The 27,909-nt window shown below is 40.9% G+C and overlaps 2 protein-coding genes across 6 annotated transcripts; both read left to right on the forward strand.

Annotated features, from left to right (window-relative positions):
- The first annotated feature begins 131 nt into the window (after window positions 1–131).
- LOC122874933 (uncharacterized protein C3orf20-like) lies at window positions 132–10,900 on the forward strand. 5 transcript variants are annotated; one of them, XM_044193493.1, is made up of 18 exons: window positions 132–267; window positions 688–758; window positions 842–1,338; window positions 2,638–2,694; window positions 2,786–2,885; window positions 3,625–3,837; window positions 3,971–4,120; window positions 4,620–4,740; window positions 5,353–5,478; window positions 5,569–5,688; window positions 5,928–6,099; window positions 6,341–6,554; window positions 7,433–7,513; window positions 7,658–8,015; window positions 8,364–8,480; window positions 9,125–9,267; window positions 9,557–9,667; window positions 9,826–10,294. In XM_044193493.1, the coding sequence occupies exons 3-18, from the start codon at window positions 978–980 to the stop codon at window positions 9,890–9,892; spliced, it is 2,511 nt and encodes an 836-aa protein (XP_044049428.1). In that variant the 5' UTR covers window positions 132–267; window positions 688–758; window positions 842–977; the 3' UTR covers window positions 9,893–10,294. The 5 variants fall into 5 exon arrangements, with proteins under 5 accessions (XP_044049428.1, XP_044049427.1, XP_044049425.1 ...); XM_044193492.1 differs by lacking the exons at window positions 132–267; window positions 9,826–10,294 and adding exons at window positions 468–608; window positions 10,768–10,900; XM_044193490.1 differs by lacking the exon at window positions 132–267 and adding an exon at window positions 468–608.
- LOC122874932 (FYVE, RhoGEF and PH domain-containing protein 6-like) lies at window positions 10,900–27,819 on the forward strand. The gene is made up of 21 exons (XM_044193489.1): window positions 10,900–11,039; window positions 12,127–14,101; window positions 16,155–16,299; window positions 16,587–16,654; window positions 17,367–17,397; window positions 20,579–20,730; window positions 21,629–21,785; window positions 21,937–22,024; window positions 22,583–22,633; window positions 22,741–22,799; window positions 22,888–22,959; window positions 23,970–24,038; window positions 24,602–24,685; window positions 24,781–24,860; window positions 25,015–25,117; window positions 25,243–25,389; window positions 25,646–25,751; window positions 25,905–25,999; window positions 26,083–26,211; window positions 26,713–26,852; window positions 26,938–27,819. The coding sequence occupies exons 1-21, from the start codon at window positions 11,027–11,029 to the stop codon at window positions 26,972–26,974; spliced, it is 3,801 nt and encodes a 1,266-aa protein (XP_044049424.1). The 5' UTR covers window positions 10,900–11,026; the 3' UTR covers window positions 26,975–27,819.
- Window positions 27,820–27,909: the final 90 nt, after the last annotated feature.

Raw genomic sequence — 27,909 nt, forward strand, 5'->3', positions numbered from 1 at the left:
AAAGTTTCATCAGTATCATCAGATTTTTGTCTGTAGGGAAAATAACAGTTTGGGACAAACTGTAATAGGACAGCAACACAACCCCAGTGTCCCAGTATCTAATGAATGGCCAGTAAAAGCTGCACTGCTGGAATCATCACTTTCTCTGAACTTCCAGTCGCTGAGTTTCAGGTTACCTGTCTGTGCGCGCACCTGTGACTGCAGCTCCTCACTTCTCCCGTGTGTGTGTGGCCACGTTGCCAAACGCTCGACACCTTATCTGTTATTGTAAGTAAGCTTTTGTTGTTTGTATTGTCACAGAAATCCTTTCGATTTGGTGTCCGGAGTCGATCATTAACGGTGCATAACGCGAGTATTTGCCGTATAGAACTGTGTATCCAAGCAACGAGCCCAGCACACCGAGTGGACATTTACAGAAGCGAAAGGTGGATTTTTAAAACGCTACAGTTTGGTTTTGTTGATATTTTGTTGCAAGGACGAATACTGCGTTTCATCTGCGTGTGGCGAATCGTTCGAGGAAATTCAAGTGGATTAGCTTTTAGGAAATAATGACTTCTTCTGGTGCGCTGACAGAATTCAGAACTGGCCCTTTGTATTTCTTTGACCAGGTGGGCTAATGATTCATTTTCCCGAGTGTAGTTTAAAAGAAACAGCAAGACATTAACCATGTGATTGATCTCCCTGCAGCCAACAAAACGAATTAAAGGAGCACGAAGGAACATTTTGTATTTAGCGCAGTTAGAAGATTCAATAAAAAGGTAATTAAATGTCCGTATTGCTACAAATTCTTTTACATTTTTGTTTCTTATGTGTCTAATAAATTCTCTCATTTTTCTCATAGTTGTCGAGAGAATGACAACAAAGAAGGTAAAAGCGATGAGCCCACTCAGAGGCCGTCAGGTGAAACACTTGGGGATGGTGAACCTGATACCTCATCTGCTGTCGGGGCTGCACGGAGCATAAAGGGCCAGGATCCGATGGATGCGTACAAGCGAGCTGCCCCTCTGTTATTAAACGAATTGGCTCGCCTACTTTCACAACATAAGTGGAGCGCGGAGGGGTGTATTCCTCACGGGATTGTAAATATTCTGAATGACTCCTGGCAGGATCTGACTGCAGGGGCGGCGCACATGAAAAGTCCGGAACAGGCTAAACGGGGAAAGTCCAAAGGGTCCCTGAAGTTGGATCAAGCTCGATCCCGTCAGGTGTCCGCCAATGACAAGAGGGAGGCAGGAGAGAGAAACTCGTGGGATGTGGAAAATGTTGGTCCCTCTGTGAGAAAACCACAAGTTAGCTCGAATCCACGCATGAAAAAGCGCAATCAAAAACCCAGCAGAGGTAAATGAATCCTCGGGTCACACTTCTATGGATGTTCATTTCCAAAGGAAAATAACTATGAAAAGTTAAAATAGGCTACCTAAAATACTCACGGTATGTCAAAAGTATGATTTACTAAGTCAAAATTGTGAGACTATAGGCTACTACTAACCTATTAAATTACTGTCTAATTTTGTGTTACTAAATCAATAAATGTGACTTAGTAGGCTGCCTCATAACTTTGACTTATCCTGAGTTCTATTTTTATCATGACAAACTACGTGGCAGATCTCATAGGGTATATAAGTTGTAACTAATGGTTATTAGTGGTTAATCAATCATTTATTAAAGTCTTCAAGATGAATAATAAGCTGCTGATAAGGACAACTTTTGCCAGGTTGTGAAAAATCCACTTGGTTCAGGTTTAACCTCCTCATACATAAACTTGCTTTGTCTTTTTAGCTCACCTTTAACTCATTGGGAATACCCTTCAGTAGGTTTGAGCACTTACCTTTCTGAAAAGGGGCTGCAGAGTAGATCAATATATTTATTTATTAACAACTAAAGACTTGATGGATTATGATTGTTTAATTGGCTTATTAGAAAGTGAGCAAGTCATTAATAAAGGTCATGTGTCTCTCACTTTAGAAGTCATCAGGTCTGCAGGTACAAATATTAGTAGGTTATTAATAATGCTACAATTACTACAATAATCCATCAAGTTGTAAATGTTAAGAAATTGTTTGCTAAATACAAAGACAAAGCAAGTTGCGCTGCAAGAGGATATACATCAGCCAAAGGGCTTTTTTTACAACCTGGCAACCCAAAAGTAGGTTTTACAAATGGCTTATAAAGTATTAATAAATGATTTCTTAACCATTAATTAAGCCATTAGTTACAGCACAAACCCTTTTTAAAATATGCATTATATGAAAATGCAAGTGTTGTCTGGATACAAATATGTAAAACTGAGAATAAGGCAGGATGAACAGCACAGTCAGTTTCACATTCCAGAGTGATGAGAGTGAAAACCCATTAAGTAATTTCTCATGACCTTTTAGGACTGAACTTGAGACAGCTTTGGTTGCACGCTTGTGGAAGTGAGAGGATTGGTTTACCAGATAGGACAAGGTAGCTAGTAGCTGTGCACAGATGTACTGCTGTCTGTTAATCAGTTACAGAGCTATTGAGTTACATTATTAAGTTCCTTGTTGTCACTGGTAGTGACTTATATATGGCCAGTATTGTCAGTACAGATTTAAAAAAAGGGTGAATAAGACCTCAGGTGATACATTGACTGATATTCTCACTCCCCAACAGCTCACAGCTCCACAACCGCCAGTTTCTCCATCTCATCCAACGGCTGTGAAGATCCAGGTAAGACATGGAGCTGAAGCACTGTGTTCATGATGGCCCCTGTGTCACTGCTGTGGCCCTGCCGCCTCAGCTGGATGTGATTTGTGTCCAGGTTGGATCACCCAGCCAAAGCAGCCCTCCTGTGATGAGCCTCAGCGGATCAGTTTGTGTCAGTGGGTGTTGGAGCGACTCCAGGCGACAAGAAATCCTGAGTGTGTTGTTACCTTTTTTTACCTTTAGCCTGTGGCAAATGTGTATCTAATGATGGGTTACACTCCAAAATTTCTGATAGTTAGATTTTTCTAGGGATGGCAATGTTGGACAGCACTTTGGTCCAGACTGAAATATCTCAATAACTACTGGATGGATTGACATGGAATTTCATACAGATATCCAGGGTGCACAGAGGATGAATCCCAATGACTTTGATGATCCACTGACTTTTCATCTAGTGCCACCAGCTGGTCAAATTTTTCACTAATCCAGTGACATATCTCTACATTTTCTAGATGTATTGACATCATTTCTTGACAACTATTGGATGCATTATGAAATTTGGCACACTCATTCATATCCCCACTCAGGATGAATTGTAATAACTTTGGTGATTCCCTGACATTTTATGTAGCGCCCTCATCACGTTAAAATTGTACTTATTTCAACACTTTCTGACCAAATACCTGCAAGGCATTCCCCTCCGCCACAGCTATACTTTGCGTTGAGTGCTAATGCTAACACGCTAAACTAAGATGGTGGTGATACCAGCTATACATCATTTGGGGAATGATAGTTTTTAGTGTACATGAGAAGTAACCTTACTGAATTTTACAGTTGGTCATCAGGAATTGAAAATATTATATGTTTCATTTTGCAATGTAACACCTCAAAAATGCTAACTCTAGTTTGATAGCTTGAGATTTAAGCATAAAAAAATATTTCATTTTCACATAGAAAACTGCTAACAACTGAACAGGACCTGAACAAGACCCTCATTCTCCGTCACTATGGTGATGCAAAGGCAAAACTGAAGGACAGGGGAGCGAGGAGAAAGGTCCAACCTGCCACTCTAGTCAACGGGATGCCCCGGATACCAGAAGTGAAGCAGCAGGATCCAGCATGGCAGAAATTACACTATAGGATCAACGACGGCTCCTCGTTCATATAGTATCCTTCTCTCATCATGTTTATTCATAACTGTTTTAATTCTAGTGGTTGTCCAAGAAGCAAATGCAGTGTAAAGCATATGGGAAATGTGTCACTGCAGCTGACCTTTTGACCTTTGACCCTGCCCTCTCAGCTACCCGTCTGGTTGTATGGCAGTATGCCAGAGCCACTCAGGTCTGCCCTGTGGAGGCTTCTACACCACCGTGTTCAGTGATAGCGAGTGTCCCGTTATTCTGCTGACTATCACAGCGTTTGGGCACGGGGCTGTTACACACCCTCTTAGGTGAGTTCAGTGCTGATAGGTGAAAATGTCTGAATGAATGAAAGAGGTGCTCCACTGATTGTACACATGATGTTTACTCATCATGAGGAGAACTGAACTGGTGTATAATGTCTTCGGTGGCTCTTTCCAACTTTTGAAAAAATAACCCCTGATAATCCGATGAACATGGGAAATGTGTTTTTTGGAGCCTGACTCATATTAGGGACACATAGTCATGATATCTCTGCCTCCGCTGCTTTGATTTTGACAATTTAAACAAAAAAATCTGTCTCTTGTGAGTCCTCCCGACTTGATGGAAGTGCAGTACCAAATAACTGGAGTACCTCTTTAACACACAGACGTGACATTTATGTCGATGTTCTCATCTCACTCCCTCAAAGAAAGCAAAAAAAGTTTTCTCCAAAATGCTGAGTGGCTTTAAACGGTCTGTCTATAATCCTGTATGTGTGACAGCTTTAATGATATGTAAAATGTAATTCTTCCTCATCTGTTCCTGCAGCTCTGCCATTACAGCAGTGTGGAACCAGGATGGTGGATACATATGTGACCATCGTGGGAACATAACTAAGGAGTGGAGATGGCAGACAGACTGCACACTGAGGGAGAATATTATTATACAGGTACAGCCACAGTGCTAGAATAGTGTCTTTTGAGACTACTACAACTTTTTCTACCTATGACATATTTACTGTTACTGTCTTAAATCCACTTTCTTTGAGCAATAAACAAACAGAGTCACCCGACAACAGTTTTATTATGAAAGAAGTTTCTCTCTGTGTAGTCAAAACTTGTCACTTCTTTTCACTCACTGACAGTGTGGCAGTGTCTAAACTACTATGCATCAGCTCAGCAACATGTTGCATAGAGAACAGGCCAGAGGTCATCTCCAGACAAGAAAGATATTCAGTGACAAGGCTAGTCAGAGGGACTAAGCATCTGGAGTGAGCCTGTCATGTGAGATAATTGTGAGATGTGCATATGGGAAATGTCACATTTAGGGGAAACAAAGCAGGGCATGTGAGGTATGACGCATGACCTACTGATGAACGAACACTAACCGTCTCTGACAGGACCAGGAGAAGTTTTATAACAGGTCTATATAGCGTGCAGAATAGATGGCCATGGATGAATTCACTACAATTTAGTGCTCACGATACTGATAGCTATTTTTAAAAAAAGATTGTTTCCATTTTAAAGAGACCTGTAAATGTGTTTTTTTTTGTCTCCTCCAGTTGTCAGATCTAATCTGTGTGAGGCTGCTCAGTGGTACTTCTGCCATGCTCAGCTTCAGGTGTAACAACGAAAGTGTTCAACTTCCTCTTTCTGCCCTGTCTAACATTAACCAATCAAAGGAAATGGTGAGATTAAGATTAACAAGTAGATGACAGATAAAACATTATATTTATGATAAACAATTCTAATCTATAATGTCTACTCTACATTGACAGCCTTGTTTGCTGACTGAAGGAAAGTTTGCCTCTGATGCTGCTCAAGACCTCCTGCTGGCGAAGAAGACAAAATCCCCTTCTGTGGTCCTAGAGAGCAAGAGGAACCTGACGCAAACACCTGTAGGAGACTTTTTATCACCATGTGACAATGCCTCAGTGAAGGCATGACATAAATTGATGGATTCAAAACACCTGAATATCCAAAGAACAGCCCAGGCTCATGTTAGTCATCAATTTGTTTGTACACTAAATAACAATTCTATGTTACAACAATACCTTTGCGTTCGGAAGATGCCTTCACTGAGTCACTTTGAATAAAACAGCTTGCTAAGTGCCTTATGAGTAATGATGTATGGCAGGTGTCTGTGTGCTCCCGAGAGGTCCTCCAGATGGTCGGAGAGGTGGAGGGGCTGGAGGAGCCATCAGCACAGTGGAGAAGAGGAGGGCATGTTGGCAGGGAGTTGAAGAGGCTTCAGCAGAGAGTACAAAACACCCTGGATGACTGGTTGGATTATTATCGTGTGGCCATTGGTACCTACCAGTGAATGCAGCCCTAGCTTTTCTGAAATGTGTAAAGTGTGCTCAAACTTGAGCCTGTGCCAGTCGGACCTGGTAAGGTTGTTTAGAGTGGTTCAATGATGCAAAAAGTTACAGTATAACCTCATCTTGCAAACTCAACATTATTGAACAGTTCCATCAGGATCTTGTTCACGGTCACTCGTGTCACTTGGTGTCTGTGTGCATTTCTGAACGACCTCTTCCTCTCCTTCAGGGATCAAGTGTCCTGACATGCAGCGGATGCCAGATGCCCCACTGAGGACCAGGCTGAGGAGAGAGGTACAGTCAGCTGCTCTGCCCTCTCTGAACCCACCTGAGCGGGCAGATGCTAAACCAGTCCAGCCCGAGGAAGGCAGGAATGAGTTACTGCACAGACATCTGTCAACACCAGCAGAAAGATCTCTGGACTCCTACGTCAAGCTGCCAAGGTGCACACCAGAATATTTGACCAAAGCTTAGTGGGCCAACAATGTTACATGTCCAAGTAAATTTACTAATCATGAGAAGTACTACACAGCCTGTGAAAACAGTTGTATAATGTCTTCTGTGGCTCTGGAGGAGCTTTGAGAAAATTACCCATGTGAGGTCATCAGGGTTATCTCATTTGTGATGATGTTTGGTACAAGCACATCTTGTTTAACAATATGTAGACCACAAATAAAAGCCTCTGCGACAGTTGGCCACTGTCCAGGGTAAGGCATCATGGGATAGACTCCAGTCACCCGCGACAAATAAGAAAATGGATGGATGGATGGATGGAAATAAAAGCCTGGAGTTTAAAACGGCTATAATCAAAATTCATGAAATGACAATATGAAATCATTGAACCAATGTTAAAGGGGTCACTTGTAGTGATGAACCTACAGAGAATTATTACCTGAATCTGCAGCTCCCCTCAGCTTTACGGAGCTCTATTGCGAGTTTCAGCTCATTGTTTAGCTGTCTGGCCCGCAATTTTACTGTTTTGGTTCAGTCTCACTGCTTTCATAGAGTCTTTTTCAGTCGCAGCAGGCAGCTGTTTTCACAGACAAAGCTCTAACAACCCACTGTACACTACCTGCTCAGCAACAAGCGGCAGACAGACACAGTTAGCGACCAGCTGGTGAACACAGTGGAGCATTTAGCAGCTGAAGAGACAGATATTTCCCTCAGGAGTTGGTGGAGATCAAAAGCAGAGCTAAACGAGACTTACATTCATAGAAACACACTGTTTATTGATCAGTTTCAAGTGCTTGAGCTCTGCCAGACTATCACAGATGTATGCTGCATTATGTAAGCAACTGTTTTGACCCGTCCATGTTGCCAGGACACCAAAAAAGCGAACAAAGGAGGAGCCCCGTGTCACACAGATAGGACCCCTTCAAATTCACGGCAACATCAAACTTGAGTAAGACCCACTTGTATTACTGACAGGCATTACCATTAGAAACTCATTCAAATGGTATTGTGTAGAAAATGACATTTACTGCAGTTTTATAAGAGCAAGAGTATATTTACAATGACAGCTTCACTATCACCCCCACCCTGCCAGGTCAGTGATTTTTCCAAACAGTCCAGATTTGCAGCCCTCTGCTGTCACCCGCTGTCCAGCCTCGCCGTCGTTCACTCCATCCACCCCCCTCACAGTGTGCCCTGCCCTGCTGAGAGCTGCCCTGCTGGGGGAGGGGGGACACAGGCGGTGCTGCTGCAGTGCTACACTGATGCCAGTGGTGATGGACCTGGAGTTTGATGCCTTTGTAATGGGCCAGCCTCCACACAGTCAACAGATCCTGGTGGTGTGTGTGACTCTGCCTCGCCAACCCGTCCACACACAGGCAGGGCCTGAACAGGATGTGCTGGAGCAGCTTTACAGGAGGAGGAACAAACATAGAACCATGCCGTGTACTCAGGTGTGAATGCTGTCTTACAAACAGACAAAATAGCAAAAACTAGAAAAAAGAATGACATTTTCTATTATTTGGGTCACCTGTGATATACTGTATGTATACCCAGCCAAGCAGTGTGTGCATCACCTGTTTGTTGTGTCACTGTAGTTAAAATAACATCCAGTTTACATAATCAGCAAATACACTAAATGTGCAGAAATTCTTTGTAATACTAATTCACATTGTACAAGGACAACACAGCTTTGCATAGGCTACAAAACAAAGTTACAGTGAAAGACATATTACAGTCAGCAGGATGTTGTACAGTACATATTTCTGGAAACTCAGCAACAGGTTTTTTTTTTTATCTAGTGCCAGATGGATTCATTTCGCCTTGTGAGGTATGAGGTGTCAACAGGAAAGTCCAGCTGTGGTGTGGAGAACATCCTGCTGCAGCAGAGACACAACGCTGCTCCTGGGATGGTCCTGGTCAGTAAACCCACTGCAGGTCTGCCCAAAGGCTGCAGGTTCTGCTCAGAGCATGTTTTCATGGCTCCCACTGGGTGGCAGCAGCAGTGCTTGACTGAAGTAAAAGAGACCACAGCATGGGATGACTTTCAAAGAAACCCATACATTTATTGTAAAGGTACTATAGGCTGACAATCAGTGATGGATGATGCTTCTTAATTATGAAAAGGGAACTCTAAGTTTTAGCCCAAAGTCACAGATTTTTGCTGTAAGATGAAAATCCCTCCTTCAGTCCATAAATCAAACAGAAATGACCAGAATCATAGTGACATGAAACAGTGTTTGCACTTAAAAACCTTAGACTTTAGAAGTCTTACTCAGAAACTCAGAATGAGCAGCTGTTATGATTGACAGGATACTGCATATTACCTCACACCGTACTTTCACACATTATTTAGAAATGACAACATGACTGATATGACTCATGTTGTGAAAAGATAGAATCAGCGATATGGTACAAACCACTTCTCTGTAAAAATATATAAAAATACATGGACTGATGCTTTTTAAATATAACAATGAAAACCGCAGTGTGTGACTCTGACTCTGGGATTTTCTTCCCATGTTCGCACATATGATGTAAATTCTCCTTGTTAATGTGATAGATGTACATCAGAGGGCAGCTGCTGTTTGTGGGCTACGTATTCAGTGGTCACAGCCGCTCAGTCAGGGACCTTCAAAAGCAAATCTCCAGAACCAGGGGAGACTACAGATTAGGTCTGAGCCTCCCTTCAGACTACATGTTCAGGTACTACTGCACCATACCCAGTGTGAATCTGATTTACTGGTAGAAACTCTGTATTCATCACTGTAATTCACTCTCATTACTAACCAGTGAAATAGTGTGAATGTAAAGGAAATCATCTTAAAACAATTGTCAGTGATGGACATTTGTAACAACAAATAAACTAAATAAAATACTTTTTTCAAAGCACCGGTTAATTGTTTTACTAAAATACATTTTGGACATAAAGAATTTGATTTAATTAAGTTTACTATTTTGATTCTGATCATATTTTTCTGTCCCACCCTTACAGTGATACAGTGAATACCCCTGCAGCTGCACACAACTTACAAGATGCAACACTAAAAGGAGGAGATGACATAACACTGACTGCTTCAGTGGAAAAGGAAAAGGCCAATGAGAGGTACGTTACTGACTTAATATTTTATATAGATTCCTGCAAATTCCTGAAATGTAACTTGATGTATAAATCTTTACCACCATTTTCACTCTGCCTGTTAATTAACACAATGTTAAAGATATCTGACTTTATTACCTGTCTAATGTCTTCTTCCTGAACAGACAAAACAATCAAGTTCCTGAGGTATCACACCAACGGCAGAGAGAGTCTTGTATCAAACCAAAATAGACTGGACCAGTGACAGGATTATATCTGTATTGGTCCACTTGTAGTCATTAAAAAAAAACCAAAGTCTCCAAACTGCATCAACTGTGGGTTAATACTTCACGCTAATGTGCAATCAAATTGCAAATGCCTCATTTGCTTACTATGCAAGTTGCACCACTGATCAGTCTAATCTGTAACTGAAATGCAAAATGTCTTTCAACTTTCGGCAGTAAGGAGTACATTGGAAACTCCTAGAGGCATCAGGGCTACAGATCAATCATCAAACATAATCAGTGACTGCTGATGTTTCAATTCTCTCTGAATAATGGGCTTTATATAAACATCCATGGGAAATATCTGTATTAACTGTAATATTTTCTTCAGCAAGTATGAGCAGATTTAATAAAAACACCAAACTATCCAGTATTGTGTTTTCTTTTTATCTCCCTTCCTTCTTGTTAGCCAGGCCTGTTTCCTGTAAGAATGACTGATTGATCACCCTGGTGACAAAGTAACAGCATGATTACAGCACCACCAGTAAATTGTGTTTTTTGAGTTTTACTTCCTCAACTATATATCAGATATAGCTGACAAAGTATCAGCTGGCTCCCTCTGATATTTCTAGTTTCTTAGTCATACCAGTGGTGTTAATATTAGGAATGATGATGTTTGTGGAAAGATATGTGTGTGTGGCACTGGAAAATTCCTGTGTAATGTTGAGCAATCATAAAGTCTTAATGCAGTTAGGTAGGAATGTTGATCTGATGGGGAGTAGATTGTAGTTTACACAACAATCATCTGCCATCAAAGTGTTCAGGATTTTCACTTAAACACTTGAGACTCAGTTAATGTTACACTGAATTATACTTCACTGTTACCAACCTTTTGTTTTGAAGGACTGTGGCAGCTTGTGGCTCCTGAGGACCCCTAGTGGATTGGTTATGGAAACAAAAAGGAAGCTCACTGCGGCTTCAGTGAGATGATCTGTGCACCGCAGGATCACATGTGTTGCTCGGACAAAAGCGGAGGAAATGTCGATATTTGATCATTGACAGATAACTTCTATTGAATCGACCTCATCCAGACACGAGATGGTCTGTTTCCACTGCACTAATTTATAAACGTTGACAAAACAGAAGCGAAGTGAGTGAAGCGATGATGAACTCAGGTAAGTGACTGGAAACGCGTTACTTGTTGATTTTTTTTCTGGTCAAAGATTTGTTAGCGGCTGACCAAACAAATTACAAATCAGGTTATTTAATTACGATAGAACGATGTATTTATTTATTTCTTAGGGACAAATAAGCATTGTTACACAGGGAGAAGCAATGCAACAGATGTAGTGTATATACTGTAGAACGTCTAGCTGAAGCTATTTTGCAGCTCCCAGTCTCTGGTTATGCTTTTAAATGTATAGGCTAAAACAGCTAAACAAATAAATTAAATTTATTAGCAAATTAACAGATTCAAGATAAAAACAACAGAAAAGATAAATCAGACTGTGTGCAGGTTTTATATACGTGTGTGTATGCATTGTAAGTGACATGTATTATAGTATTTGGGTCATTTAACTTGTGTGTTATATACAGCATATCGCCCCCATTTCCCTGTCTGTCAGTCAGTGGTTGATTGTGCCCAGAATCTCCAAATGAAAATTTATTAGATTGGTTTTGTAGACTTGTAGAGTTGTTAAGTGTCAAACTGTGGCTTGCTGAATAAGGAAATGTGTGACTTGCTGAAAACAACATCCCTTCCTGTAAGGATGTCAGCAGAATGTTACTGTTTTGACCACCAAGTCCACCATATGACTTTAGTTAAGCCAGATGTACCAGTTTATGTGACTCTTTTTCCAGTCTTTGCGCCCCCCTCCTCCATTTCTCTCCCATCTGCTCCTCCTCCTCTGCCTGTTGACATGGGCCATTAGCTGGATTACTGTGCTGTTGTGTGGAGTGGCAAATAAACACCATGTGATATTTGAACCCACCAGAGAGGGGGGTTAGCACTTTGCAGCACTAAGCTGTCACTAGGTTAGGATCAGTGCTACAGAGTTAAAGAGTGAACTCTCAACATCTGTCAGACTACTGAAAATGCACCAAAATACCATCTAGATATTCAGAGTATGCTTTTTTCATTGCGTCAGATTAGATCCATAATCTTTTTGCTGTGGTTTAGATTTCTAGCCTGTATAAGAGTCTCTGATTCAGATGAGATAACTTTACACAAAATCTGCACATCTTTTGTTTTTCTCTCCTCAGGCATGCACAAGCCACCTGTGGCCCCAAAGCCAAAGCTGGCCCAGCCCCAGAGGCCAGGGCTGTCTCCCTCAACCCCCAGAAGAGACGGCCTCTCGCTCTCGTCTCCTGGCACACCGAGGAGGCTTAAACCAGTACTGGCCCCCAAACCCTGCCTCTCCAAAGTCACCACTGCGGTGGAATCCAAACCACTCGCTTCAAAGAGCCTGCACCAAACATCTGTAACAGAATCCCCACGGACCGAAGGCCTTCTTAACTCCCAAAATGGAATACAGCAAGAGAACAAAAAGCCAGACTGGGATTATATTATTCCTATTTGTCTGTGTAGCCATGAAAACTGCATGTGCATCAGGAACACATCAGCAAACAAAGAGAAAATGGAGAAATACTTGAAAACATTGCATAAGGGTAAAACTGAAGAAAACAGAAAGTTTCTCCCTACATCTCGAGGTACTGTGGATAACAGCGGAGAGAAAAAAGACAATAAACCTCTTCAAGAGACATTTACTTTAGACAAAAACCTCAACACAGACATCGGTACTGGGACTGTTAGGCCATCCCTTCCTCACAGAACATGGAGTGATGAGGCAAATGGTAACGTAATACTTCAGAGTGCACCTGGGCGAGGACCAGAGGAAGATGCTCTTGGCTCAGAGCAAATATCTTGTGCGCCCCAACCCAAACCAGTCTCAGCAGCCCCTAGGAAACCCATCCCTGTCCCTGTCCCTGTACCACGGAAACCCAGGATGGCTGTGCTGGACCGTCAGGAAAAGGTGGAGGAGGAGAGGGAAGAGATTATAAGCCCGGAAGGGAGGGAAATGAACGTCAAAGAGGTGAAGGTGTCATCAGAGGGGAAGGGAAGTTCATCGCCGCCTGTCAGTATACCTGTTCCAATTTGTCTGTCTGCGAGAAAAGCCTGCACTGGGCCAGCCCCTCCGCCCAGGAAAAAGCCTTTCCTGTCTGCACCTGACAAAGCACCAACCTCTGCTCCTCGGACACTCCCAAAGGATGTGGAGGAGGAAGACCTGGGTTGGGACAGCAGCAGCCATGAGATGGAGGTGTCGGTTGACAAGGAGGATGGAGAGGTGGAGAAGGAGAAGGAAGGAACGCATGATCAGGAAGCAGTCTACACTTCTAGCAGTTCGCTCAATCAGCCGGAGCTCAGCCAGCCTCCTGCCATCACTGTGGCAGCAGAGGATGGGGTGGTCAAGGTAGCTCCGAAGAAGCCCCAGAGACACAGCAGCCCGATGGCATGGATGCAGAAGAAGGAATTCTCTGAAGAGAAAGAAGAGAGGAAATTGGGAGATAATGAGCAAAGAAAGACCCTTCCTAAACAAGATTGTGTTTTGAAGGAGAGAGTAAAGAGGGAGCTGCCTTTGCCTCCAGACAATAAAACAAGCAGAAACCTCTTAACAGCTGGAACCCTCAAGCATTCTCGGTCCAGCCGGAGTAAACAGAAAGCCAAGTCGTTCTCTGGTGCTGACCTAATTCGCTCTGAGGGACAGAAGAGGAACTCTTTCCGGAAACTGCTGGACCTGAAGCTCTCAGTGAAGATGCTTCCCAAGCTGATAGTAAAAGGAGACCAGAGCCCAGACTGCGCTGCGAATAATAATGAACAAAGTGTGGACAGGGAACAAGACGGATGTCAGAACCTCCACGAGTATCTCAAGGCTGAACGTAAATTCTCCTGCCCGCTGATTGGAGTAGAGCAAAGTGTGGACGGAGATGAGTTTTCTGCTGGAACAGAACAATCTTTTTACTATGAAAACATACCTCACTATGAGGAGATACCAGACTACATGAATGTCCATGTTGGAAGGTCAGTGACTTCAGTACCTCAGGCCTCCTTCCCGCAGCCTACAGCCTGGCAGAGCTCAATGTATAATGATGAGGATATTTATGAGGAGCAGGAGCCATATATGTCCTATGAGAGTAACACTGGACACCAAAAATGTCAGACACCAACAGAAGATAAGAGGTAGATTATGATGGCTTTCATTTCTGTCTCTGTGTCTTGTTTCTCTCAATACCTCACATCCTGATCTTACCTATGAATGTATTGTACATTAGGTGATTGCCCTTGTTTTCTGAAAGGAGGGCAGGAAAACACCTCAGTTTTCTTAAAACCATTCATCTGTAAAATATCTAGTTAATTACACAGAGCGACTGTATCATTTGTAAAAAGGGGAGATCACAGAGAAGAAGCACGTCACACCGTGTCTTTTGTTGCAGATTCCTGTCGGGGGAGTTTGACAAGTGTGGCAGGCGTGCTTGCACAGTTGATGGATTGTAGGTTGACATCATAATTAAGATTGCACATAAAATATGTTAAGTATATACTTCATACCATAAGTTATTATCAGAGGAAACACTAACACTAGACAACCTTTGGCCTAGAAGTCAAGTGTGTGTGCATTTAGTTCAAAAGGCCTTCTGTGTGTCATGGTGTTTGCCACCAGTGCATTGCAGCTTAGCAGTTTTTTTTTAATTTGAGGCTAAGAGGGCACTTAAACGTCAAGTGTTTCAATTCTTAAAGTGTCATCCAAAATCTAGCCACGCTGTTTTATATGCTCAGGTTTTGAGATGTCTGTTGCTGAGCTTTGTGCCTACACTCAAACACAGTGGAGGTGATAGAATTCCATTTGTGCTGCTCAAAGCCTTGAAAAAGTATTCTTAGAAAACAGTGTGTCTTTCCAGACACCATGTTTTTGGTACTCTGAATAATCCACAGAACCCGCTAACAGTTTTAATTGAAAGTCAAAGAAACAGTTTTTATAAAACAGTGAGGTTTGTGAATAAAGCAGAATAACAGTCAAGTCAGACAATAACAGACAGAGACATTGGTTCTGGACACTACTGTTCCTTTCTTATTTACATTTTTAAATACTCAAAATCTGGGATAAAAAAAAAACTCAGGAAAGTGAGAAAATATGTTTTTGGGGGAACCAACCCCCAAGGTTTGGCTAGAACAGCCAGCTTGGTGCTTAATTAGTTCAATTTAACTTTTAGTATGTTTATATTCTTGGTTGTAATGTTTGGAACTATCCTTTTATGCAAAGAACTCATATGTTGTGTTATGAATGACCAGTAAGCAGTCAGTTGGAAAAATAAGATTACAGTTTGTGTAACTGTACACACGGCCTCGCACAGCTTAGTGTGTCAGCCCTCTTTAGATCAAACTATGCAACAATCACATGTTAAAAGCATGTTGAGCAGCTCCCAAACGGAGACCAGTCACAGTTAAATGCAGCAGCTATTGTAAACATGCCACAGTGTGTAAGACACACAGACTCTGGCTTTTTGGGTTTGCCGCTTGCCTTGGCCTAATTCTTTTTCTGTGGTTTTGTTCAGGGAGGTGCCGTTGTTTCACATGTAGTTCTCCCTCAGGGAATTATGGCATTTTAGATATGTAGTTTGTCTTTGTTGCAGTTCCCTTTTGGCTGTTTACATGCAGTCAGTGTAGAGCTGCATGGTGAGATTAGTGTGTGATGATTAGTGGTTTGTGTCTGGTTTGGTCGTTCTTCTGTTTCTGTTGGACATGGCAGCATTTAGCTAAACTACTGCTCTGTGACCTGAGGCAGTCAACTGGACCCAAGGCTAGTGTGGGGACAGTGTTGATGATTATCATTAAATATTTCTTTCCGGTTGTTTCAAGTGCTCTTTCCTGTGTGTTCTTTTTTTATGACTCCCACTTGATCAGAGCAGGAAATGTTCGAATACTGCTGGACAGTTTTTCTTTCAAAAAGACACTCTCTTTCAGATTATGTGCTAACACACGTGTTTTATTTCAAACCTCATCTCTTTCCCCTCTTCTATAAATAACATAATCACTTTTTTGTACTTTTTATAGTAATCATGTGGCATGTGGATGACTAAAGGTGTGTCATCGAGTGTTGCATTCACAGTGTTTTTAAAAAAAATAAAAAATGCCTACAGCTGCTTTTGTGTGTCCAAAACACCTGTACAGTGTGTTCAAGCTCTGGCATCTGCCTCTATTGTCCTCTGACCCTAACATCCTGCCCTTTTGACAGAAGCTCTGTTGATGAGGAGGTGGCACCCCTGGATGATGGCCCCTCGGATGAAGACATCTTGGCCAACACCTCAGATGAGGAGGAGGAGGACGATAACAGCTCCATCTCAAGTAGAGGAGACCCTGAGCAGCCAGAGGAGAATATGGTGAGAAGCAGACACTGTTAGACTTTAGTCCTTGGAAGTGCTCAGAAATAGGTCCTGGAATCATCTTACAGGGTTTGTTCTTTGCAAGGTTTCAGAGATAACGTTTTGTTTTGGGTCATATGGGGAAGAACTTTTCTTCCTTTTTTCTACCTGATTATATTATGATGCACAGCATGTATCTGCTATGAGTAGTTTTGTTGTGAACCTTGTTTGAGCAAACATGACCTACACAATGATTTATTATAGCGCATTGTTATTCTAAGTCTGTGTTTTTACACCTTTGTTAGACACAGAGTGGACAGAAGAAGAGTAAGATTCACCACATCGCCACAGAAATTATGAGCTCTGAGAGTGTGTAAGAGTCTTAAGTTGTTTTTCTTCTTCAAATTATGAAAAAAAGCATATTTTATCACTTACTTCCAGGGGTGTTCAGCCATGGACATAGTTTTGGTTTTATTTACTCATGTTTTGAGAGATCTGTCTCTCAGATTTCTGCCTCCACCCCAGTGGGTCGTCCATTAATCAGAAGGTCAGCGGTTCGATCCCGGCTTCCCCCAGCCCACATGTTGAAGTGTCCTCGGGCAAGATACTGAACCTTTGGTGTGTGAATGTTTGTGTGTGTGTGTGTGTGTGTGTGTGTGTGAATGATTAGTTTCTTTGGACTGACAGTTGGCACCTGCCATCAGTGTATGAATGTGTGTGAATGGGGTAAACGTGATACGCAGTGTGAAGCGCTTTGAGTGGTCAGAAGACGCTATACAAATACAGTCCATTTACATTTGAGGTGAAAGGAATGTCATTTGTGGTGCTCACAACATTGAAAAGTAACATTTAAAAATTCAACAGCAGCATCTCATTCTAGAAACGGTGTTCCCATTACTCTGGATGTGGATTATGTAAACAATTCCATTCAACCTCATTGTATTAGCTGAAGACAGATCTAAAACAAATAAAACCAAAATTATCAGCATGGCTACAATTGTTTTTTGGCACCTGGGGTGAAGTGGTTCTTTACTTACTCTAACTATACTAACCTCTTTAACTTTTCTAATGCTTTGTTTTCCTAGGTTTGTTGATGTCCTGAAGTTGCTTCATGTTGTAAGTACCCCCTCATGTCACCCTTTGCTTCACACAAAAACAAGCTCCATGTTTACTGTGATAAGAGCAGAAGTTGGTGTTATTCTGTGTATGTTTTATCTAGTGCTAGTTTACTGTCTGAGCCCACATTCTCCATATGTATTTGATTATGCTAGCCACTGGGGCACACCATGTGCAGGACAAGACTGTGTGGCGACCCATCTCCCCCCAGTCTCGCCTGCACGACTCACATTCCTCACGGTTTTCCTCATTCCTTTCATTAGTAGTGTGATCTGACTGTAACGCTACACGTGTATGGACTTAAATGGAGTCCTGTTGTCTCCTCGTGGTGTTTTGAGAAATTCAATCTATAACAGATTGAAGCCACCAAAATGATATGATGATGTGGTTTCTTTGCTGTAATTCCCTCAAAGTATGTTTGAGAAACAACGTCAGAAAACACACCTTAGCATAACAGAAGTGTTTTTATGTATTATCAGTCCGGTGTAACTCTAACCGACTTTTAATCGTCATATTATAATCTTAAAACTATCTACTTTGGTTTCACTGTATTTGATATGAAATGTACAGCAAATTAATATATGAAGGAGCACAATCCCATGTAAAAGTTATGAACATCTTGGCTGTCTCCGACAAAAAAGCAAAGACAGGTCACGAAAGAACTACTATTATTTTGATCACAACTACAAGCCTCAATGGTGGGTCATGTTGGTTTGAAGAAGAGTTTAAAAAATGGGACTAATGACAATATACTGAATATCAAACACAGGAAAGCTTCAATCGGAACAGGGGTCACACGTTGAAAGTAACCAACAGGGATATAATTGGACATATATAATACATAGGAAATAGATAAAGATTACTGTTGAAGGTGAGGGTATGCTCAAAAAGAACTAGTTCATATGATGTGTTGTCTGACCACCTATGAAGACAAGTGTTTATAATTGTTCCGAAACGGCCAAACTTGAAGGCAGGACAAAGATGTCCGTCATAGAGAGGGCAGAGACGCAATAATTGCTTAAATACGGAGATAACAGCAAACACTTTTCTTTTCTGGAAGGCGTTCATATTGTTGCACTCGGTACACACGAAAACTGCCAGAAATAGAAATAGCGAGCTTGAGAAGAAGAACTCTGCTTTCTCACCTCCTCACACCTGGCTAATCACTGCGTGAAGTGGGCGTGCTTGTCAGATTTCCGGCTTTGGAAACTTAAAGGTGCCCCGTGGAGTTCTCTTGTAAACAGCAATAGTTATGCTTACATTAATTGTTACTCACCAAAACTCACTGTGTGTATCATTGCGGTCTAACAAACATGTTCCTCATAAAACAATTACATAGCCATTGGCACGAATGTGTATCGCATCACCCGTGTGCATCCTGGTGCACAAGATGAACACAACGGGGACCCACTCGTAAAAAAACTGCTCCATAGTGCTACTAGAAGTCAAAAACGTCACAGGCTACCTTTAAGTAAGAGTTGGTATGCTCCAGCCGGAGTGCTTGTCAGATGGTTGAACAATGTCTGAAACCCCCTCCCCCCACACCTCTCCAATGTTGGAATTGGGGGGGCTGCATCCGACAATTTCTGTAACTTTCCGAAACCAACAATCCGACATTCACGCCCACATCACGCAGCGATTAGCCAGGTGTGCAATGTTCATAGGTTCTTTCTGGTACTTTTTGTGTGTACAACACTATAAATGCCAGGTAAGATTGCCCTAGTGTTTGCCATTAACCCCATATTTAAATGATATCGTGTCTCCCCCCTCTCTATGAGAGCAGGCTTTTCACTCCACCTTCAAGCGTGACCGTTAGGAACAACTATCAGACATAGTCGTATAAACTAGTTCTTTTCAAGCGTACCCTCACCTTTACAGACAATTTTGGTGTCAGAAATGTCTGGGGGGATGTCATTCGATCATCCAACGAGCTCTTTGGTTGGAGCATACTGACACCTTAACTGTCATGGAGTCCTATGTGAACCTGTGTTTGCAGTGCTGATTGAAGCTCAAATCCTTTACTTGAAAGTTAATTCTTTTTTTCATAAACTGTTATTTTTCTGCTTTTTTATTTTCACCAAAAAAGATGAGTATGGTCATATGAGCAGATGTTTGAAGAGACAAAGGTCATGAAACAAGATTATAGTAGGACTGAGTCATAAACAATGACTCCTCATTGTAGAGCAGAGACAGGAAGTGCCTGGGTCTCTGTAGACTGTAGAGGAATGGAGTCCATTAATGAGGAACAGTCATACCAAGTTCAAAAGAATGTTGAGGTGACTTAGTATTTGTTTTTTCTCCATCTCAACCAGGCACTCGGCTAACTATTTTACCAAATGATGGATGATAACATAACATGCCAGTTGTGTGTTTTTATCTGAGTTACCAGTTCAGCCATATTTCTAGCAATGCTTGTGTTATGCTCTGTGTACTTTTTCTGTCAGGTGAAAACCTATTGTCTCCTAAATGTCAACTTCCCAGCAACAGAGAAATAAAACATCAGTTTTAGCTCGATGAAAATGAGTTGTTTTGTCTATCTGATCAGCTTTCAAAGGGCTTCATAAACCGTAGAGTTAAAATAATATTCTCAACCCATACAATAGTATGTTATCTTTAAGACATGAACACATGAAAATCAACCAAACTGAAGTCTACAGCTTCTTGTGAGCCCTGTTGCTAATTGTGCCCTCTTCACTCTGGGTGGTAAAATGGCATTACTAACAAATATCTACTTACTCCTGATTCAGTTATGCCTTCAGTGTTATCTTTTCTTATCTCATGAAACATCCATATTTTTTTTAATTCCCTACCAAATTCTCTTCCATATGACACTCCTCTTTAACTGCCAGCTGTTAGTAGGAAGAGGTTACACATGTTAACCACAGGAGCTCTTTACTGGTTGTCTGTAAGTTTTATTTGCCATGTGTCCAACCACAGACAAAACTCCACATCATCAGAAAGAGTAGCAGAAGCAGCACCCTCAGGCTCTCTGCTCTGCTTTTGTGGTCCTGATTAACTGTATCCTGGGAATTTAAGTTTATGCATCAGCAGTATTTCTCTTTCTTTAGAACCAGTTCAACAAAAAGCTGTTTAGCATATATGTATTTGAAACACTGGGTTTTCCTTGTGTGCCCGAGTTCCTCTTTCTGACTCTTTATCTGCCTTACTATCTGACCTACAGGACTTCCGTGATGCGGTGTCCAAAGTGTCTCGTCAGAGTGGGAAACCTGTGATTGAGGAGCGGCTTCTCAACCAGATCCTGTACTACCTTCCACAGCTCTACGAACTCAACCAAGACCTGCTCAGAGAGCTGAAGCAGAGAGTGGCCAAATGGTACAAAATCATAAAAAAGTTACATTTACAAGTTTAAATTTGTGTGTGTGATCACTGTTACTGACTCAAAGAGCAATTATACACCTTTACTATATGGCCAAATGTATGTAGGAACAATATTTATGCTTACTTTTGGTCTGGGGCTGCTTTCAATGGATTGGCTAGATGCCTTAGTTGCATGAAAGAGAAATCTTAATGTCACAGCATACATATATAGATATTTCAGACAACAGAGTGCTTCCAACCCTGTGGCAACCGTAAGGCGCTTTCCTGCTCCACCATGACAAGTCGAGATCCATTAAAAGAAATGGTTTTTCGAGTTTGGAGTGGAAGAACATGACTGCATGGAACCCTGACCTCAACCCCATCCAACACTTTTAGGATGAACTGGACCAAAAGCTGTGAGCCAGGCCTTATCGCTCAGCATTAGTGGCCAACTTCAACTTATTCCTTTTTATAAGAGAACCGGTGGCCTGCTTATTGCCCACAGCCCAGAGTCACTGGAAAAGCTACTAAATCTCACCACTGCCACCAGCCCGTAACCCTATTTTCTTGATGGGATGCGTTCTCCTGACTACTTTGTTGCACTTGTTACACCCGTTACTGTTAGACTCGCTACTGTAAAACAATAGGCAGATAGGAACTCTAAGGCAAGGGAACATGAATAAGCAGCTTAAATGTTACACATAAATAATATTAGTTAAACGCTGTAAATGAAATAACTATTGGAGTAGTAATAATAAAAAACCTTAATTATGAAACAGTCCAAAATAATAATGTAGAATTATTCCTACTGAAATATACAATTTAGCATTATTGTACCGCTTAGGTACACATACATTCTCAGTGAGGTGTCACAATGTCTAGTTTATCTCATTCTACTTTATTCTGTGTACAGGGATGAGAACGCTCAGCTAGCAGACATTTTCCTGAAGAAAGGGCCCTATCTGAAGATGTACTCCACATACATCCGCGAGTTTGACAAGAATGTGACTCTACTGGAAGAGCAGAGTAAGAAGAATCCAGCATTCAGCGCAGTGGTACGGGAATTTGAGGTAACTTGCTTGACCTGTTTTCTCTCTCTGAGGGGGTGTGTCTTTTGGGTCTATCAGGTTTCATTGTTTATGCATGTGAAGAGGATGTGTTTGTGAGTTTGTTCCCGAAAATTGTGTCATTTGTAATATGTGTCATTTTTTTTGTCCCAAGGCCAGTCCACGCTGTGCCAACTTGGCTCTGAAGCATTACCTCCTGAAGCCTGTTCAGAGGATTCCACAGTATCAGCTGTTGCTCACAGGTACATCTGCATAAGAATCATTTTCACAGCGTTCATATTCAGTTTCATTTCTTGACACATTATCTGTAAGTCAAAGTCGAGCTTTATTTCATTCCAAAATCACTTCATCATTGTAGATATGGGCTCCTAACCCTTGCATGTTTGACCAAGCTGAGAGGTGACTTATTATAGGCATCATGCTGCCCTCTGGTGATCAGAAAAACTAAAATAGTTTGGAATTTCTGTCTTGCCTCTTCAATCCTCATATAATAAGATTTTTGAATTGCAGTCCAAATCAGATTTGGTGACATAACACAAGCTTTAACATGACTGAACTTAGTGTTTTTATGAGTCTGATGGATCAGGGTCGATCCTTTAGTACGAAAATGTGAAGAATGTTCCTCGCGTCACTCTTGTGTAATTGTATTATGTAAGCACCTGCAGACTGTTTTATCCAGGATTTTAATTTCAGATTACGTTCCAGGAATTTACTGCACACAATTTAGCATTTGTAACTCAGTATACAAAGTAGTAGACACTTAAAATGTAGACTCTTAAATGTCTGTAACTGCGTTTCAGACTATCTAAAAAACCTGGCTGAAGACTCAGGCGATTACAAGGACACACAAGGTAAACCAACAGCCTTTTACATCTGTATACTGTAAACTCACCTGATGGTGTCAAATGAATGGAAACATTCTCTGTCATGTATGTGATTTACATTTTTATCCACACAGCTGCCCTTGCAATTGTTAAAGAGGTGGCCAATCATGCCAACGACATCATGAAACAAGGGGTGAGAGCAACAAGAAATCAGGCATTTTCTATTAACATGTTAAATGCTCCATAAAGGTTGCTGATGTACACTTTGTTTTTCCTCTCAGGATAACTTCCAGAAGCTGATCCAGGTGCAGTGCAGTCTGAACGGCCACCATGAGATAGTCCAACCTGGGCGGGTAAGGCCGTAAAGAATTTGCTTAGTGTTATTTTTATCTTTTTAGAGTGCATTGCCCTTTTAATTTTAAACCATTTTGGTAATGTACCCACATTAGATTAGATAAATATTAATGATTTTTTTCAGATGAAGCAACATAATAAAGTTTAAAACAAAATCTCACTTTAAGGTCCATTTAGTAGCTGTTCTGGAGCTTTCAATTGTATCACACAATCTTCCTCAGCAGATGGAGTTTGCCCAGTTGTCACGGAATAGTAGATGTTTAAATTTTCATTTTTCTTCTACTTGAAGGACTTCTAGTCCATGTTGGCTTAAAAGTTACATTTCAGAGTTCAGGCTTGAGCTTAAAAGTAGCAGTTGACAAAACAATCTCACCTCATGTTTTCAAGGTTCAGAATGAACTCAAACTTATTTAACCAATTAATAAAATGAATTTATGAATTAATGACAGTTGTGTATTGAATGTTGACTTATACTACATTATCAGTTATTATATTTTTTAAGCCATAAAATGTAAAGTTTCTTCAATAATGTAATGCTTATTATAATGAACAGGAAATCACATCACATTACATTTATTTAGCTGACACTTTTATCCATAGTGACTTACAATAAGTGAATTTAGCCATGTGGATACACCCCCAAAATTGCAAGAATCATGCAAGTACATCAACTTCATCAAAATGCTGAACTGCTTCAAGTCCTGATGGGGAGCTCATTCCACCAATGTGGAGCCAGGACCCCAAAGATTTTGTTGAGCGGCAGCTGGGCCCCCCTCGTAGTGAGGGAGTAGCAAGCCGATTGGCAGAACTACTGCACTATTTGCTGTAAATTTTTATCATGCAAGTGTTTTGTGTTTTCTTTACCTTAGGACTTGTAATATAGTGCTTCATTTTAAGACAGACATTTTTAAGTTCAAGAGTCAAAAAATGGCCATCATACTCATTAAATTAAACAAGTAAAAGAACAAAACATGACTTAATGTGTTCTGATGACTTTTTTGTGCTCCAGATCTTCCTGAAAGAGGGCATTCTGAAGAAGCTGTCCAGGAAGGTCATGCAACCCAGAATGTTCTTCCTGGTACAGTAACACCTATCTCTTCCTTCTCTTATTTAATTCTCATATAACATAAGCATGGTAATACTGCAATGACTGAATGTGTAATCTTCCTAACCAAATCTACTGCACACTCTCCTACCTTCAGTTAGTCCAAAATGTGTTCTGTGAAGTTAGATACCTTTTTCCGTTAAGGCTTTTTTCCCTAAGACATTATACAGCCATACATTATTGTATCTAACAGAACTGCTGTCCTCTTATGCTGCCATAAAGATCCTAAGGAAGTATAATGATAATATAGTATAATGTTTAATAAAGCTTAAATGTTTAATAAAGCTTAAACCTTAAGTTAGAGATCAGAGACTGTCCTGAGATCAAGGCCCTTTGATGATACAACCTCAAACTTTTTAACAGCTTGTATCGAAGCATTTTGGAGGCTATTGGAACGGAAAAATATCTTGAAATCAATTTGTTTTAACAAATCTTTTCTTAATCTTACTCTGAGCTCCTCTGTATTGTATTAGAAAAGACAGGATGGACAGAAATAACAGAAAGGAAATTATTTATCTTTGTCATTTCTCCTTTAGTTTAATGACACATTGCTGTACACCACCCCTGTTCAGTCAGGCCAGTACAAGTTCAACAACATGTTGTCTCTGGCTGGGATGAAGGTGAGAAATGTCTCTCCTTATTTCCTCGCACTCTTCATCTTTTCACAAGATATGTTATACGCTGCCATCACTGCTCACAATGAAAATAATTACAGGTTAGCAAACCAACCCAAGAGGCCAGTCAGAATGAGCTGAACATTGAGAGTGTAGAGCGCTCCTTCATTCTCTCGGCGAGGTAATGATCAGAAACAAAAGATATCTCTCTGTAATTTAAGAACATGTGTTGTTTCATAAGTCATTTCTGTCAGTCACCCTGTGTTTTACCTTGTAGTGCATAGGTCTGTGAATACTGTGCAGGTGTGTAGTCACACTTGGTTTTCTCTCTGCAGTTCGGCCACAGAGCGAGATGAATGGCTTGAGGCCATTTCCATGGCGATCAGTGACTACACCAGGAAGAAAATCAGTTTTATATCTGGCAAGCCCCTAGAAGAGGTCAGATAACATTTCCTGTTTGCAGTGTATGACCCTGTGTTATAGTGATGGATACAAACAAGTCTGTTTTATAGTGTATGTATGAGCAATGAGAGTTAACTCTGTTTTTATATATATATGTTCAGTTAGAGCTGAGTGATTGTGGTGTTGGTGCTCCTTTGGGATCCAAAGCCCCCATATGGATCCCTGACCTACGGACCACGATGTGTATGATCTGCACCTGTGAGTTCACCCTAACATGGAGGCGACACCACTGTCGTGCATGCGGAAAGGTAAGGTGACAAAAAAGTGGTCAGATTTGGAATAAAAAGTCTCTCCCTTCAAAAACAAATGTAGTTTCTGAAATATTCTTCATCAAAACAATGAGAGCTGCAAAAAAGGTGGCTTATTTAAACTGTGCATGAAAACTGAGCAGCTGATTAAAAAACTTTTACATGATTTAAAAATAGGACACTAGAGCACATAGAAAAGAAATGCTGTTCTAAAATAAGGAGAAAAATAACATTTCATGCTTTATTATCCCACCAGGTGGTGTGCCAGTCTTGTTCCTCCAACAAACACTGTCTTGAATACCTAAAGAACCAGTTAGCACGAGTGTGTGACCAGTGTTTCCTTCTTCTTCAGCAGCAGAAAAGTAAGTCTGGCTTCCTTCCAACATTGTTTGCAATCTGATCCAAACACATCCTCATATTTTTTTTTATATTATCTAAGGCTGAAACATCAGTGTAGATTAGACACTGTGACACACCTTATAAACAACTGCATCTTTCACATTTCTGTTCTTCAGGTGAACAAGCCCTATCAGCAGCTGTATCCCCTGGAAACAGAGCTACCTTTGCTTTCTCCAGGAAGCATAAGAAGATACCTGCGGCCCTCAAAGAGGTGACTAATGCTTTGTCCTGATCAAGATGCACTGTTGGTGATAATGACCTGATATCTCATCAGATGGGTTTTACTTGTTTCAGGTGTCAGCAAACACAGACAACTCCTCCATGAGTGGGTATCTGCAGAGGTCAAAGGTCAATAAGAAGCAGGGGAAGAGGCTGTGGTTCGTCATCAAAGACAAGGTCCTGTACACGTACGCTGCAAGTGAGGTAAGGTCTCTCCTACTTGTATCAATGAAAGTGCATACCTGCCAACACTCCTGTCTCTCCTGTATTTTAAGGCCATCTCCTGGCGCCCTCCCATTTTTTGTTTAATTTGCATGGCCATAAAACTTTATTATGAATACATGGATCCAAGTTTTGGATGTTTGTCTGACATCACCCAAGTTGCCAGATCATCTATGAAACACAATCTACACACACAATCCACACACTACATACAATTTCAACCCATCTGTCACCACAAACTGGCAACCCACACCACGATCCAAGGGGCGTGTGCGCAGCTGCTCTCTGCTCTCGCAGGCAGACGGCCCAGATAAGTTAACGTTAGCTGTTGTCAAAATGTCAGGGGAGGATAGCCCCCAGAAAAAAGAAACTCCCATCTTTTGAAATCTAAATGTTGGCAGGTACGGCCCAGTGTCATGTTATAATTGATCTAAAGGGAATAGATTTCATGTGCATCTAACATCATATTGTGTCTTCATGCAGGATGTTGCAGCCTTAGAGAGTCAGCCCCTGTTGGGGTTTATGTTGAAAGCAGATTCATCACAGAAGTTACAGTTTAAGCTTTACCACAAAAACACGCTTTACTACATTTTTAAAGCTGATGACGTCCAAACTGCACAGAGGTACAGTATAAAGAGGGGTGCCACTATTTTTCCATATCGTGACAGCAATAATTATACTAATAATAATCTATTTTGTTTTTTACAGATGGATCGAATCTTTCAAAGAAGCCACGGTGCTTTAATATCGGTTAACAGTGTGTAGCTGTTCAACATACTTTTTTGCCCTTGCCTGAATTTTTTTTTACCTCAGTGCTCTCTGAATTCTGCAAAAAGTATCTGGAGACACCATATTGCATTGAAATAAAATCCAAATATATTATTTTATTGCTTTTATCAGACATACTGTAGTTACCCTTTACATTATTTTAACAGCACTCCTGTGGAGATGGGAATTACCCATGCTGTTTGTATGTTAATATGAATCATTTCCACCAGGATTTATGCAGTTTTAGCTACAATTTAAGAATCATGCTACAATCATCTGTAGCTATTTTAGATTTTTATGTCTTGATTTAAACATTGTAATTTTCTAGTAACCTGCTTGGATCGCCGTAGCACAGATTTGTAAATAAATTCCCTTTGTCAATAGATTTGTAATGAATACTGTCATAACATGTTGATCCACATTTACCAAATAATCTTTAGAGGTCAAAACAAATCATATGGATGTTTCTTGTTGTTTGGGAATGATTACTTTATTTCACCTTAGCTTTCACCTTACATTATTAAGCTTGTCTGTAACTTTGAGTCTAACCCAGAGTCTTAATGGTATATCAGGGGAATATTCACTGTACAATAATGTGTATTGTACTTAACTCAAATGGCTGTACATAGATTATATCCCTACACACTCTGTTTCCATGAATCTCACTTTAAATTCTGTCACTGTAATACATTTTTTGTTTTACTGTGCTTTTTGTCATGGTCATCATGAGTGATGGCTGCACATTACAATGGTGGGAAAGCAATGTGTTTTAATGGTCAGCAAATGGGGAAATAAATGACATAAATAATTATTGTACTGTAACTGAATAGCATTTTGAGTAGATCATTTTATTCAAGAGTGTATTTTACTGAAATCCTGGACTTTGAAATCACATCCATTTCAGTGTATAAT

Source organism: Siniperca chuatsi, linkage group LG4, assembly GCF_020085105.1.
Source record: "Siniperca chuatsi isolate FFG_IHB_CAS linkage group LG4, ASM2008510v1, whole genome shotgun sequence".
Taxonomy (NCBI): Eukaryota; Metazoa; Chordata; class Actinopteri; order Centrarchiformes; family Sinipercidae; genus Siniperca; species Siniperca chuatsi.

Excerpts from the sequence above, each read along its gene's own strand:
- LOC122874932 (XM_044193489.1), top strand. Across the intron at positions 22,800-22,887 it reads ACGACATCATGAAACAAGGG|GATAACTTCCAGAAGCTGAT; the intron begins GTGAGAGCAACA and ends TTTTCCTCTCAG. Across the intron at positions 26,000-26,082 it reads TACCTGCGGCCCTCAAAGAG|GTGTCAGCAAACACAGACAA; the intron begins GTGACTAATGCT and ends TACTTGTTTCAG.
- LOC122874933 (XM_044193490.1), top strand. The coding sequence starts at position 549 with ATGACTTCTTCTGGTGCGCTGACAGAATTCAGAACTGGCCCTTTGTAT. Across the intron at positions 2,886-3,624 it reads CAGGCGACAAGAAATCCTGA|AAAACTGCTAACAACTGAAC; the intron begins GTGTGTTGTTAC and ends ATTTTCACATAG. Across the intron at positions 9,668-9,825 it reads AAGGAAAAGGCCAATGAGAG|ACAAAACAATCAAGTTCCTG; the intron begins GTACGTTACTGA and ends CTTCCTGAACAG.